Source organism: Poromitra crassiceps, assembly GCF_964638095.1.
Source record: "Poromitra crassiceps genome assembly, chromosome: 11".
Classification (NCBI taxonomy): Eukaryota; Metazoa; Chordata; class Actinopteri; order Beryciformes; family Melamphaidae; genus Poromitra; species Poromitra crassiceps.
Window position 1 is genome coordinate 31,114,600 of NC_139643.1, and position 12,562 is coordinate 31,127,161.

The 12,562-nt window shown below is 42.7% G+C and overlaps 1 protein-coding gene across 1 annotated transcript; it reads left to right on the forward strand.

The window, feature by feature from the left end:
* Positions 1–1,596: 1,596 nt before the first annotated feature.
* On the forward strand, positions 1,597–11,864 carry rpl15 (ribosomal protein L15). Its single transcript, XM_083646567.1, has 4 exons — positions 1,597–1,635; positions 2,526–2,707; positions 3,911–4,047; positions 11,503–11,864. Exons 2-4 carry the CDS (start codon positions 2,536–2,538, stop codon positions 11,806–11,808), a joined length of 615 nt encoding a protein of 204 aa, XP_083502693.1. The 5' UTR covers positions 1,597–1,635; positions 2,526–2,535; the 3' UTR covers positions 11,809–11,864.
* The last annotated feature ends 698 nt before the right edge of the window (positions 11,865–12,562 follow it).

Sequence of the window (12,562 nt, forward strand, 5' to 3'; positions counted from 1 at the left end):
AAAACTCTATTTAGGTGTAGAAATCTGTATATGCCCAAAAAAGCTCTGACTAAAATGTCACCCAAATTCACACATACACACATTATCTTTTTGGCCACATGAATGAATGAATGAATGAATGAATGAATGAATGAATGAATGAATGAATGAATGAATGAATGAATGAAAAAATTTATTGGTCACCACCACCACCACCAAGCATACACTTAGGTCATAACCAAAGGTTTGGGGCAGAAGCAAACGCTTATATAAAGCCCCCCCTTTTCTTACAATTAAAATAAGAAGATCATCATGATCAGACATTTTGGACATTGTCCTTACTTGCCATCAAATAAACAACAAAGGATTGCAAGGAAAAAATATCCTAATACAAGAAACAAACAACAAAAACAAAAAAAAGCAAAAATAAACAAATAATACAACAGTCAAAAACCATCACACTAGTCCGACTCAGAAGACTGCGTGCAGTATGCATGGTGTGAAAGATATGTCCTAGTACACATTCTCATGGCCCGTGGATTTCAGTCTTCTAGTCTTATCTCATCTTATCTTATCTGCTGTGTGTGCTCAAATTAATTTCAATGATCTGCCTCAACATGAGAATAGAACAGTGAAATAATTTTCAATTAAACAATATAATACTTCAGAGTTTCAAAAACTGGTTGCAAAGTGTCTGCTGAAGCAATAGGTTCTTTCAGTTGTTTAAAATTGTATTTCAATGCCTAATGCACAAATACCATTCACCACATTTTGGCCTATTTGACATTTGTAAAATACAGTTTGTTGAGTTTACTTGATCTGAATTCTCATAATACTCAATGAAAATAAAAGTCCATACTTATAATCACTTGATGGCAGCAGAGGGTTGTGTTGTTCGTGTTATATAATTTGACTTGGAACCAGAACTGGAATTCTTTCTGCCATCAGAATCAGCTTTATTGGCCAAGTATGTACATACAAGGAATTTGACTCCAGTTTGCATTATTCTCAAAGTACTCACATACAGAAAAGGGTATGCACAAGTTCAAACAAACAAGGCCATGCATGGGTACATTTAAACATTTACAAAAATGTTCATTAACAACTACAATAAGTGTGGTGTAAAGTGTCCATTTTAGATACATAGCCTATATGAAATAATATATTATGTAGGCCTACAGTAGACCTATATGTTCACAGGATCATAGGTGTGTGTGTGTGTGTGTGTGTGTGTGTGTGTGTGTGTGTGTGTGTGTGTGTGTGTGTGTGTGTGTGTGTGTGTGTGTGTGCGTGTGCGTGTGCGTGTGCGTGTGCGTGTGCGTGTGCGTGTGCGTGTGTTGCGCGCGACTTGTAAATTATTTGTATCAAAGCTAAAATGTATGAAAAATGAAAGGGAATTTATCTGGTGCCCATCTATCTACCCCTCCATAACCATTCTGTCTGTAACTCTATTACTGGAATTGTTTACAGGAATTCCCAGGAATTACAGGAATCTATGGTGCCCATCTATCTACCGCTCCATAACCATAACTTTAACCAACCCGCGGGAAACGAACTACATTTCCCATGTGCGCACGCCACACGAAATGCGTCACTGCCGTTTCCATAAGGCATGCTGGGTAATTTTCTCTCTCTTTCCGGCTGGTACGCCATCATGTAAGCAAGTTTTTCTATGCTTTTGTACAAATCACAATCCATAAAAATCTGTTGTAATGCGCCTTCATCTGTCTGTGAGAGCCAATACGATGTTTAGGGACATAGTGACGGTTGATACGCTGCAATTATTTTTTGATTTCTAGTGTTTGAAATGGTGATTAAAGCTCCAATTTAACGGGTGCTGAGGGGTTGTCGGTCCGGTAGCCATTGATGCTGCTGGTCAGGACACGAGTCAACGTGTAAACGTCTCGGAATTTGCAACACTCATTATCAGATAATTGACATTTTGCTCCTTTGCATACAATTTTGTCTATGGTATTTCTGCGTTAATGCATGTCGCTCGCTAGGCTAGTGTACGGGCGACTCGGCTAATGAAGCTAAGCTAACGCTAGCATACCTACTACCGTTCGCTCCTATTTCCTATTTCCGTTACTTCCAAACAAGTGAGGAGTCACTGCTTATGCAGGTTCTCGTTCATGTGCCATTGCGAGAATGTGCAGATTATGTCAAAAATAATAGCACTCCTTCAGAGGTGGAGTAAATGCATCAAATCAGTTGCTGTCATGTTGGAAATACCTGTAGACTCTTGGGTCAGGTGGCACATGATTGAAAAACACTGCCACTAATTACTATCCAAGCAGTTGGCTGCCATAACAAGACTTCAATCAACATTTTATTTATATAGGACCAAATCATAACAAGAGTTATCTCAATGCGCTTCCAAATTTCGCAGTGAATGATAGCTGCATGCGGCCAGTAGTTTAACCTGCAGAGCTGACATGCTCTGTTAAAGGTCTGGAAAGGTACATCTTGGTGCTTGACATTTTAAAGCTGTGTATCCAAGATATGGTGGCTTACAAGCTATGCTGGATGTTTGTCCTTTTCCTCAGATAAGTCAAGATGGGAGCATATAAGTGGATGCAGGAGTTATGGCGCAAGAAGCAGTCCGACGTGATGCGCTTCCTGCTCCGTGTCCGTTGCTGGCAGTACCGCCAGTTGTCCAACCTCCACCGCGCTCCGAGGCCCACCAGACCCGACAAGGCTCGGAGACTGGGCTACAAGGCCAAGCAGGGTGAGTGTTGTGGGGGGGAAGTGGGGCCTCGACTACAATTATTTCTGACTGTCTAAATGTTGTTTAGAACAGAACAACCGGGATGGACAAACCTGTCTTTGTCACACTACACTTGTCAACACGCATGCGGGTGGCCAGCCAGCCACACACAGACACATGCCGACGGTGGCCGGTGAAATATATCTCTGCTCATTTTGACCCAGACAAGACACGCTTTTTCCCCGGTGGGCAGCAACACTGCGACAGCGGCCGAGGACCATCTTCTTATTGGGGGTTCATCTGTGGGGAGGAAACCCCAGGGGAGCACGGGAAGAACATGCAAACTCCGCACAGGCCCTTTTACGAGATAACCTACCTGGGCATCATAGGACTGGGGACTTAAGGGGACCATGCCCCCTGCACCACAGCTTCCCGGGTGGGAATCGAACCCAGGACCTTCTTGATGTGAGGCGACCGCGCTGCCACTGCACTACCATGCCCCTTGCCTGCATTGTTTTCTTTTTTTTTTCTTTTTTTTCCCCAATTGTACTTGGCCAATTTCCCCCCCTGCTGCTCCACCCTCAGCCGATCTGGGGAGAGCCGAGACTAGCACCATGCTTCCTCTGACGCATGCGCAGTTGCCAGCCGCTACTTTTCACCTGACGGGGAGCTTCACCGGCGAGACGGACGCCTCATGGGCTCTAGCATCTATCGCTTGAGGTCTCGGAGAGATGTTTACTCACTGCACAGCGCTACCTGCTGGCCACCGTTACAGATGTGCATGGCACAATACGGTTAAGATAAAGATGGTGGTTATGTTTTGGGGCTGGTATTGGCATTTTATGAGAAATCGGAAAATGGCCAATGCCAATGCCATTGTTTGTTTTATTACATATTCACTATTGCCACACAATCAATTGCCTGTAATGGATTAATACTAACATGAACAGATTCTAATGCCACATTCTTCATCACTCCACAAGTATGCATTTATGTTGTTACACTGGGTTTCAGTGGAGAGCTTGCGTTCCATGATGGTTGAAATACGGTTTCAATCTGGATTTCCACCCTGAAAAGAACTCAATATTTGGAAACACTGAATACTAGAACGTTTTTTGCAATTTCAATCCAGAAATGTCAGCATCAACAGTTTTGGAATACCCACATCAGTTGAACACTAGTATACAATCCTTGACTTAACTTGGCATTTGTGTTTGATCACAGGCTACGTCATCTACCGTATCCGTGTGCGCCGTGGAGGCCGTAAACGCCCCGTGCCCAAGGGTGCTACCTATGGCAAGCCAGTGCACCACGGTGTCAACCAGATCAAGTTTGCCCGCAGTCTGCAGTCCACCGCTGAGGTACGTTCACCTTCACTGTTGCAGGCCAGAAGACACTTGTTGGATCTCTGCTAGGTTGACTTGGTTTCAATTGGTGGGACTTGGGCAGTAGGGGTGGGAATCACCAGATGCCCCACAATATATTATCATGATACTTAAGTCACAGATAGTATTGCGATATGCTAGTGTTGCGTTATATTGAGTATTGCGATATATTGTTATTTATTACCTTTTTTCAACAGCAAATTATGTCCCCAAAGGAAAAAATTGTCAAAATCTGTTTTATCTAATGAAATAAAGCTTCCAGTCTGTTCATCTCACTTCAGTCATTTTTATTGCAGCAAAATGGGACCTGACAATTTGTATAATAAAATATCACGAAACTTAGCATTTGTGCGATACGATATATTGCCACACAAAATATTGCAAATACTATGCTACTATGTATCGATTCCCCACACCCCTATTGGCCAGTGCCTGTTGCGCAAATCAACAATTTGTTGGAGTTTGTGCCCCTTCTGATCTCTTCTAAAAGATTGTGTAAAATTCTAAATGCTACAATGTTGCTGAAACTGATCTGTCCATGTGTTACCTGTTCAATGTAGAGATGGATCAATGATGGATTTGTTTTAGGGCAGATGCAAATAGTCAAATTAATTTACTCTAGTGTTTTTCTCTCTAATCTCCTGGTTTTACAAGTCATTTGAGGCATATCCACTTGGACTTCACTACGGTGAAATAAAGCTGCAGACCAGTCGGCCACCACTATCTGGTGGTTCTCGATCGTGGTCGTCAGGACCCAGAGTACTGGTGGTTTTCTATACTACCAGCTAGTTAAATTGACCTGGCATCCCAGGTGTAACTCAGTCTCTGAGTAGACCAGCAGGACTCCGGATTCTGAGGACCAGCATTAAAAACCACTGAATTAAATCAATGACGTGATCTTTCTATTTCTACCTTGGTGAATAGCAGTTCGGTCATAATAGCTGCTTTCCCAACAACCTTGATTGTCATGTCTTTTAAGGCGACAGAGGTGCGAAAAGCATAACAGATTTGATCAATTAGGTAAAAAGGTGGGGTTGCGATGTGCCAAATAGTTTATTTTATTTTATTTAAGCATTTATTTACCAGGGACAGTGTACATTAATCAACATGTCAGTTTGCACATCCATGTAAATATACCAGAGTTAGCAAGAGAGCTAATTTTCATCTGTAGTCCCTGAGCATGATGGTAAAAGAACTAGGGTCAAGGGTTCATATAAAAAGTAAACAAAGCAGTATAGGATGAGCTAAAACATACAACATTGCAAGACAGCACAAGACAGACACTCCGTAAAAACATAACAACCCATAATGTCACATTACAATACCAAACAAGACTAACAGGACAGTACATGGAAACAATTAACACAACAATTAAAACAAATACAATAAAACAATGCAAGTAAAAATTGAAAACTAAGAAAAGCGAGTGTGAGTTAGTATGTGTATATAAGATTAAATTGTTAAATGTGTGTGCAGATTTGGTTTGATTTGAGCCACCCCTTCAATCTGTATTTAAAAATGGAAATATTGGAGCTCTCTCTAATATCAGTGGGGAGACTGTTCCAATAGTGGGCGGCTCTGACAGAGAAGACTGATTGTCCAAACGTGGACCGTCTAAATGGGACGACACAGTCTCCTCTGGATGCCGCCCTTGTTGCTCTGCCGTTGCTCTGTCCTTGAGTTATGAACTCAGAGAGTGGGGGAGGAGCAAGTTCGTGTAAGATTTTAAAAAGTAGACAGGCATCTGAAAAATGTTTAAAACTATCAAAATTAAAAAGATTAAATTTCTTTACAATGTTGCAGTGGTGGTAGCTGTTGGGCTTTCTATCCAATATTTTAAGTGCTTTTTTAAAAAGAGACTCAATTGGTTTCAAAGTTGTAGAGTTGGCTTGAGACCAGCTAGTGAAACAGTATGAAATATGGGAAAGGATCATGGCGTGCATGAACAGGGTAGCAGCTGTGGATGATACCTGTGAGCCGTTTGCGATGTACCAAAATGTCGGCTGGCAATAAATGGTCGCAGTAAGGTTAAACGCTGGAAAAGGCGATTTTACAAGTCGTATCTGACAATTTATTTGTCCCCACAAAAGTTATCTCTCGAATATACATCATCTCCTTGTTGCATTTCCACTATTCAAGACAGGCAGAGGAGGAATAACATTCAAGCTATTACCTGTTCGAATTAACTCCACTCAACCGCGACACACTGGGGTTGCGCGGGTTGCGTTAAACAAGCGCACCTTATGTCCAGTTCAGATAAGCAGTAGAAGCAATTGGAGCAGGAGTCGGTTGTGTAGTGAAAATATTAAGGGAAAGAAGAAACGACACATTCTTTCCTGTTTTCAACCCAATGTGAGTAACTTTACAAGTCTTCAACTGGGAATTCAACTCGCTTGTTTCCATGAAGTCGCTCCATTACATGGGCTGCTGTCTGTATCACTCCTTAATGTTAGGTTGAGGTTCAAAAACAGCCCCGCCCACATCTTATGTTAACTGTCAGTAATTCTGTCCACTTTCTGCCAGCTAGTTGAACTCAATACACATGTTGTGGGTCAGGCTCTGTAATGTTTTTTATATATATTTTATTTTCAATGGTGAGTTCTGCTTCCGGCTGAAGAGGATCTGTAATGTTAATGTTATTTGTCTTGCACCTTTCAATATTGGTAGTGATAGCCTACAGATTCAGACGCCTGCCTCTGTGCTCTAGTATTCAAGCCCACTAGTGTCAGCATCTCATGCAGAGCTCAGCTGTTCTCAGTTGCAAATTAAGTGCATTGCAGCGACACAGCTAAACAGTATTGCAGCAACGCAGCTAAACAGTATAGCAGCGACTTCGTAAATTCGAAATTAATCGTGGGGGCGGTCAATTAACTTAGAATATAATTGAACGGTGGACGCAGTGGTAGCGCTGTCGCCTCACAGCTAGAAGGTCCTGGGTTCGAATATAATTGAACGAATTGCGTCTCAATTACATTTTTGGAAAAAGTGACAGCCCTAAAAACCATTCAACTTTTACTTGTTTACTCACCAATTTGGTGTTTTCTCTTCCAAACAATCCCAACAATGTAGCTGAAATGAAATCGCACAGAAACATTAATGGTCTGTACAAGTGCCCTTGAAAAACATAACGGAAGTCCCAAGTCATCAAACATGAGCCTTTTGGATACTGTATATTTGCGCTGTTTATCCAAAGGAGATTTTGCTGTATGGTTAAGGCGGCTCACAGAAATGGAACATTGAAGTTTGAGTGAAATCTGTTTCTCATAAACATTACTGAGCGATCGATGGCTCTGTCCAGAGAAAGCTGGACATAAGATGTCTTTTTTTCCGGCTACTGAAGTTCAAATGTTTCTTGCAGTTACCTCTCGCTACCAGTTGGAGGCACCAACTTACAAAGTTTGTAATGCGGCTTTAAAACTGAGCCTTGTTAGTTGGCATTTGAGAACATGTTGCTCTGGTCTACAATGTTTTTCAGAGTTGATAGGTTGATTGATTGATTGTTTTATTCATTGCACTTTTGACAGTGCCCACCCCAGATAGGAATTGTTCAATTGTATACTCAGGGTATCCGCGGGGTCTTGAAAAGTCTTGAAAGTTGGGAATTCAATTTAGGGAAAATCAAGACCCTTGAAATGTGTTATTTTTTCGATGTGAATAGATGTGTTTTAATGACGTTCATTTACGCTGAGTTAAAAATAATTTGCGTGCTTTTAATATAAATAATGTAACGTTACATGCATGTGACAGTGTGTCCATGTGGGTGTGTCGTGGGCGTCCCCCCCCCCCCCCCCTCCTTCACTCATTCAGTGCTTGCTTCAACACAACAAACATGGCTGCTGTGAGCGCATGCGGGCTTGTCCGGTCTAGAGAGCGAAATATGGCGTTATTTTGCTTACGTTACGTTGCTGATAGGGATGGACACTACATAGCCCGTCTGTAAACAATGTTTAAAAGTGCGGAGGCGAACTAGCGAAGGGCGCTGACCAAACGCCACAAACATCGCGACTTCAAAGAGCAACAGGTAGCAAATGGGATCGATAACATAATTACACTCCCTCAAATAAGTCGTCAAATGATTTTTATTTTGTGACGGCAAACATTTTTCACCGTCAGTTTGACGAGGACGTGTTCAGTACGAGCGACCCTCTGCCAAGTAGCATTATTGAGTCATGACGCTGTTTATTTAACACGTTGACTGCCACTGACGTATTAATACGTCGATTTTTTTTTTTTGACGGTGCTACGTGGATCAATGCCCCCCGCGTCTCCTATGGAGATATTGGAAGTATTGAATGTGTATAATCTATTTTACCGACCAGCTAGGTGGCGACGGTCCTCTCCCGACAGAGAGAAGTCAACCAAAAGCAGCCGCCTCCCGCGGCTGCTTCCTCCATTCTCAAGGAAATGGCTTGGCGATTTTACAGTCAGAAACGAACGAGCCTCATTCTCATACTGTAGGCGGGGACGCTTTCGCGCTGCTGCGGTGGGGGGTTCCAGAAATGGTTTGGGTGGGCAGCATAAAGCCTAGAGTCGCACGGGGCTTCATCGGGGCTCTCAAACCCAAGAGACGAGTGAGACCTATCCACACTCGCTGCCAGGGAGGGAGGCTGCTCAAACTCGCTGCCAGGGAGGGAGGCTGCTCAAACTCGCTGCAGCAGCAGAACACTCGCTTGTGACAAACGCAGGCTGAAAGCCACTAGACACGCCTACGGAGGGAGGAGTTGAAGGAGAGGGCGTTCGGAACTATATTGTTTGGATGTCTGATCTCTCACTGATGCCAAAAATAAATGGTTAAAGTGACTGTTCTGCCTGTTTGATTGAATTTCACAAAACTGCGATTATCTCAGCTTTCACTCTCAGACGCTAAAACCATGCTGTACTCAACGGCTAATATCTACATACCGTAAATTCCGGACTATAAGGCGCACCGGTATATAAGCCGCACCAGCAAAATTGACTGTTTTTTACATATATAAGCCGCACCGGACTATAAGCCGCGGGTGTTTTGATGTTTAATTACCATATGTAAGGGTTCGTGCACAGAGAGGAATGTCGGGAAAGAGATGGCTGTTTGGGGAAGCTCCCATTTATTAACATTTCAACAAAAGGTGCTGTCAACAATCAAACCAGGTACCGTAATCCTTGTCTTCATCTTTTAGGTGAAGGTGCAGCGTCAAAAACAGAGTCAGAGTCAAAGTCAAGTCACTAATCCTCGTCTTCCTCTTCTTCCTCCGTACTGAAACCAGCAAAGTCCTCAACTTCAGTGTCGGAAACGAACAGGTTCAGGGTGGCTTCGTCAACCACTCTCCTCTCTCCTTCGCTGTCACTCTCAAAACCAAGGAACTCCTCTTCGTCACTGTCGGTGTCGGAATTGAACAGCCTCTGAAGGCGCCCAGCTGTGCCGGCGTCATCATCACGCAGCAGTCCAGCCTTTCGGAACCCGAATGGAGTTTGTGGTCTTGATGGCTGCTTTCACGGAATCTGTTATATGAGCCCTCATGCTGTCGAGAACGAGCAAAGCTTTTTTTTGGTGAAAGAATCCTCCAGGGCGCTTGACGTAGCACTCAGCCAGCCACTCCTTCATGACACTTTCCATCATCCACCCTTTCTTGTTGACTCTGAGGCATATCCCACTGGGAATTTTCTCTTTCGGCATCGTAATCCGCTTAAAAATCACCATTGGCGGCAGCTTTACTCCAGATGCAGAGCAGGCCAGAACACAAGTGAAATTCGTTCTCTCGTGCCCAGTGGTTCTCAATGTGATCGACGATTCACCTTTCTTGTTAACAGTCCGAGTGAGTGGCAGGTCGAACGTCAAAGGCACTTCATCCATATTTATGATCTGCTCCGGTTCGATGGAATATTCCTTGATCTTCCTTTGTGTGAATTCGCCGAAGTTTGTGATTTTCTCCTGGTAGTCGGGGGAGGGAGTTGTTGGCCGAGTGGCCGTTTGCTTACCGTAATTACCATATGTAAGGGGTCACGCACAGAGGGGATTGTCGGGAAAGAGATGGCTGTTTGAGGAAGCTCCCATTTACCGTATTACCGTAACATTTCAACAAAACAACATAACACAACACCACCTTTGTTTATTTTTACAGTGCACACAGTGTCCGCGGTGTGGTGAAAAGAGGGCAAGAGAGGAAATTAAAACAGAAGTGGATTTATAGTTAGAAAGAGTGCTAAAAAAGAGAGATTTTATTTGTATTTTTTTTTTATTTTTTTTTCTGAAAAAATCCATAGATAAGCCGCACCGTTATATAAGCCGCAGGGCCAAAAAACGGGGAAAAAGCTTAGGCTTATAGTCCGGAATTTACGGTAACTACTAACTCTACAAACTAACTCTTTTAGACAGAGAAAGCACACATTCTATTAGTACTTTTGTGAACTTTGTGTTGACAAACTCCAAGCAGAAAAGAATCCTCGGCTCTTGTAAAATGGGCCAGAATCCTCAAAAAAACGGCTTGGCAAAAGCTACCTACAGCAAAAAAAAAAACGGCTGGCAGTCAATGTGTTAATAGGGTGATCAGGTTGTAAAAATAAAACATTTATATCAGAAAGACGTTGAAAGCAGTGATTGATAATCAATTAAATCTAATGTTTTTCTGCAAATTGCATCATTGGGAGGTTGATTCTGGCACTTAATATTACGGGTGGGCAATATATCGATTTTATATCAATATTGTGATATGAGACTGTATATGGCCAAGGTGTCCAAACCTTTTTGAATGTTGGCCAGATTTGATCATGTGAAAATACCTGGGGGTAGCTCTCAGAGTGCACTAGATTGATCCTCAGGGAAACACTGTTGTGTGCATGTGTGAGTGAGTGAGCAAGCATGTTATTGTTATAAATATACTTTATATATTTTTTTAAGTTTAAATAAACCTTGCCTTTGGGTTAGTCACTCAATTTATTCTCTTGAGCTTGATTCCTTCCCGGCCTATCTGAATTCTGTTGTATTGATACAGTGCATAGAAGTTATGACAAACTAACATCGTTTAGTTTTGCAATCTCAAAATCAAAATGTATAGTAAGTGTTAGTTAAAGGTGTGTCGCTGATGTAATCGGTCACAGCTCGAAGTGGCGATGGGGTCTTGAAATTTATTGGAAGGGTCTTGAAAAAGTCTTGAATTTAACCTCAGGATTGCTGCATATAGACGGTTTTATCTCGACAACAAAAACATTCTAAATTGAACCCCAGCTCACTTCCTGTTGCAGTGTTTGCTATGGACTATAGACTGTTTTCACAGAATTGTCAGTCCTCCTCTGCTTTGCTTTTTTCCCATTTTCCTGTCCATAGCAAACACTGCAACAGGAAGTGAGCTGAGGTTCAATTTAGATTTTTTTTATTGTCAAGATAAAACCGTCTATACCCTGATAATGTACCTGTATGCCGAGGCTGAACTTTGCTTTTTGCTTTCTTTTTAGGAGCGTGCTGGCCGTCACTGCGGAGGCCTGCGGGTGCTGAACTCTTACTGGGTGGGCGAGGACTCCACCTTCAAGTTCTTCGAGGTGATTCTGGTCGACATCTTCCACAAGGCCATCAGACGCAACCCAGACACCCAATGGATCACAAAGGCTGTGCACAAGCACAGAGAGATGCGTGGCCTGACGTCTGCAGGAAAGAAGAGCCGTGGGCTGGGCAAGGGCCACAAGTTCCACCTGACCACCGGAGGCTCCCGCCGTGCTGCCTGGAGGCGACGCAACACCCTGCAGCTGCACCGCTACCGCTAGGGGGCGTCACACTTGTTTGTACATTTAAACAAATAAAAGTCATTTTATGGTGGCAACCTCTTGTCTGTCATCTGTCATATTCAGTCATTACTATTACTACGGTAACAGCACTAGACATGACACAAATTGCGAGCAGTCTGAACAGAATTTGTTATGCGTTCCACCAATATTGGTTTTTGAAGGCAAATATTTTACATTTGAGCAGTCATGTTTTAGTATACTGATGCACTACTTTAATGAATCGTTATATGGCATGTTGTGACAGTGTAGCAATGTGTATCAAGTTGTGTCTCAGTGAATTAATATAGGCTATATTGTGCAAGCATAGAAATTGTAGTTCACTGTTGAGAAGTGTTCACACATTCAAGCCTCTTCAATTGAGCTTCTGTTAAACCTGCTTCATAAAAGTTCTCGGTGTAACCGTAATGAACCTTGAGCTGCGTTTCATGTTGGGTCCTTCCTTGCATTTGTGGGAATTGAATGTGACTGGAAAGTCCTTGAATTGGATCTTTAAGAAGGTGTGGGAGGAACCTGGATCAAGTGACGCTAGAAGTGAATCCAGGACGTTCATGCATAGGTAATGTGTGTGATCTCAAAATGTTCACTTGAGTTTAAGTGCTTCCCATAGACCACCTGTTTATATTGATAAATTACACATCAACACTGAAGTAATTTGGGTTATTAACAAATATGACATTTGGACAAACAGCAAGCACTTTGAAGAGCCTTTGTGTTTGTCATTTGGTGTAACTGC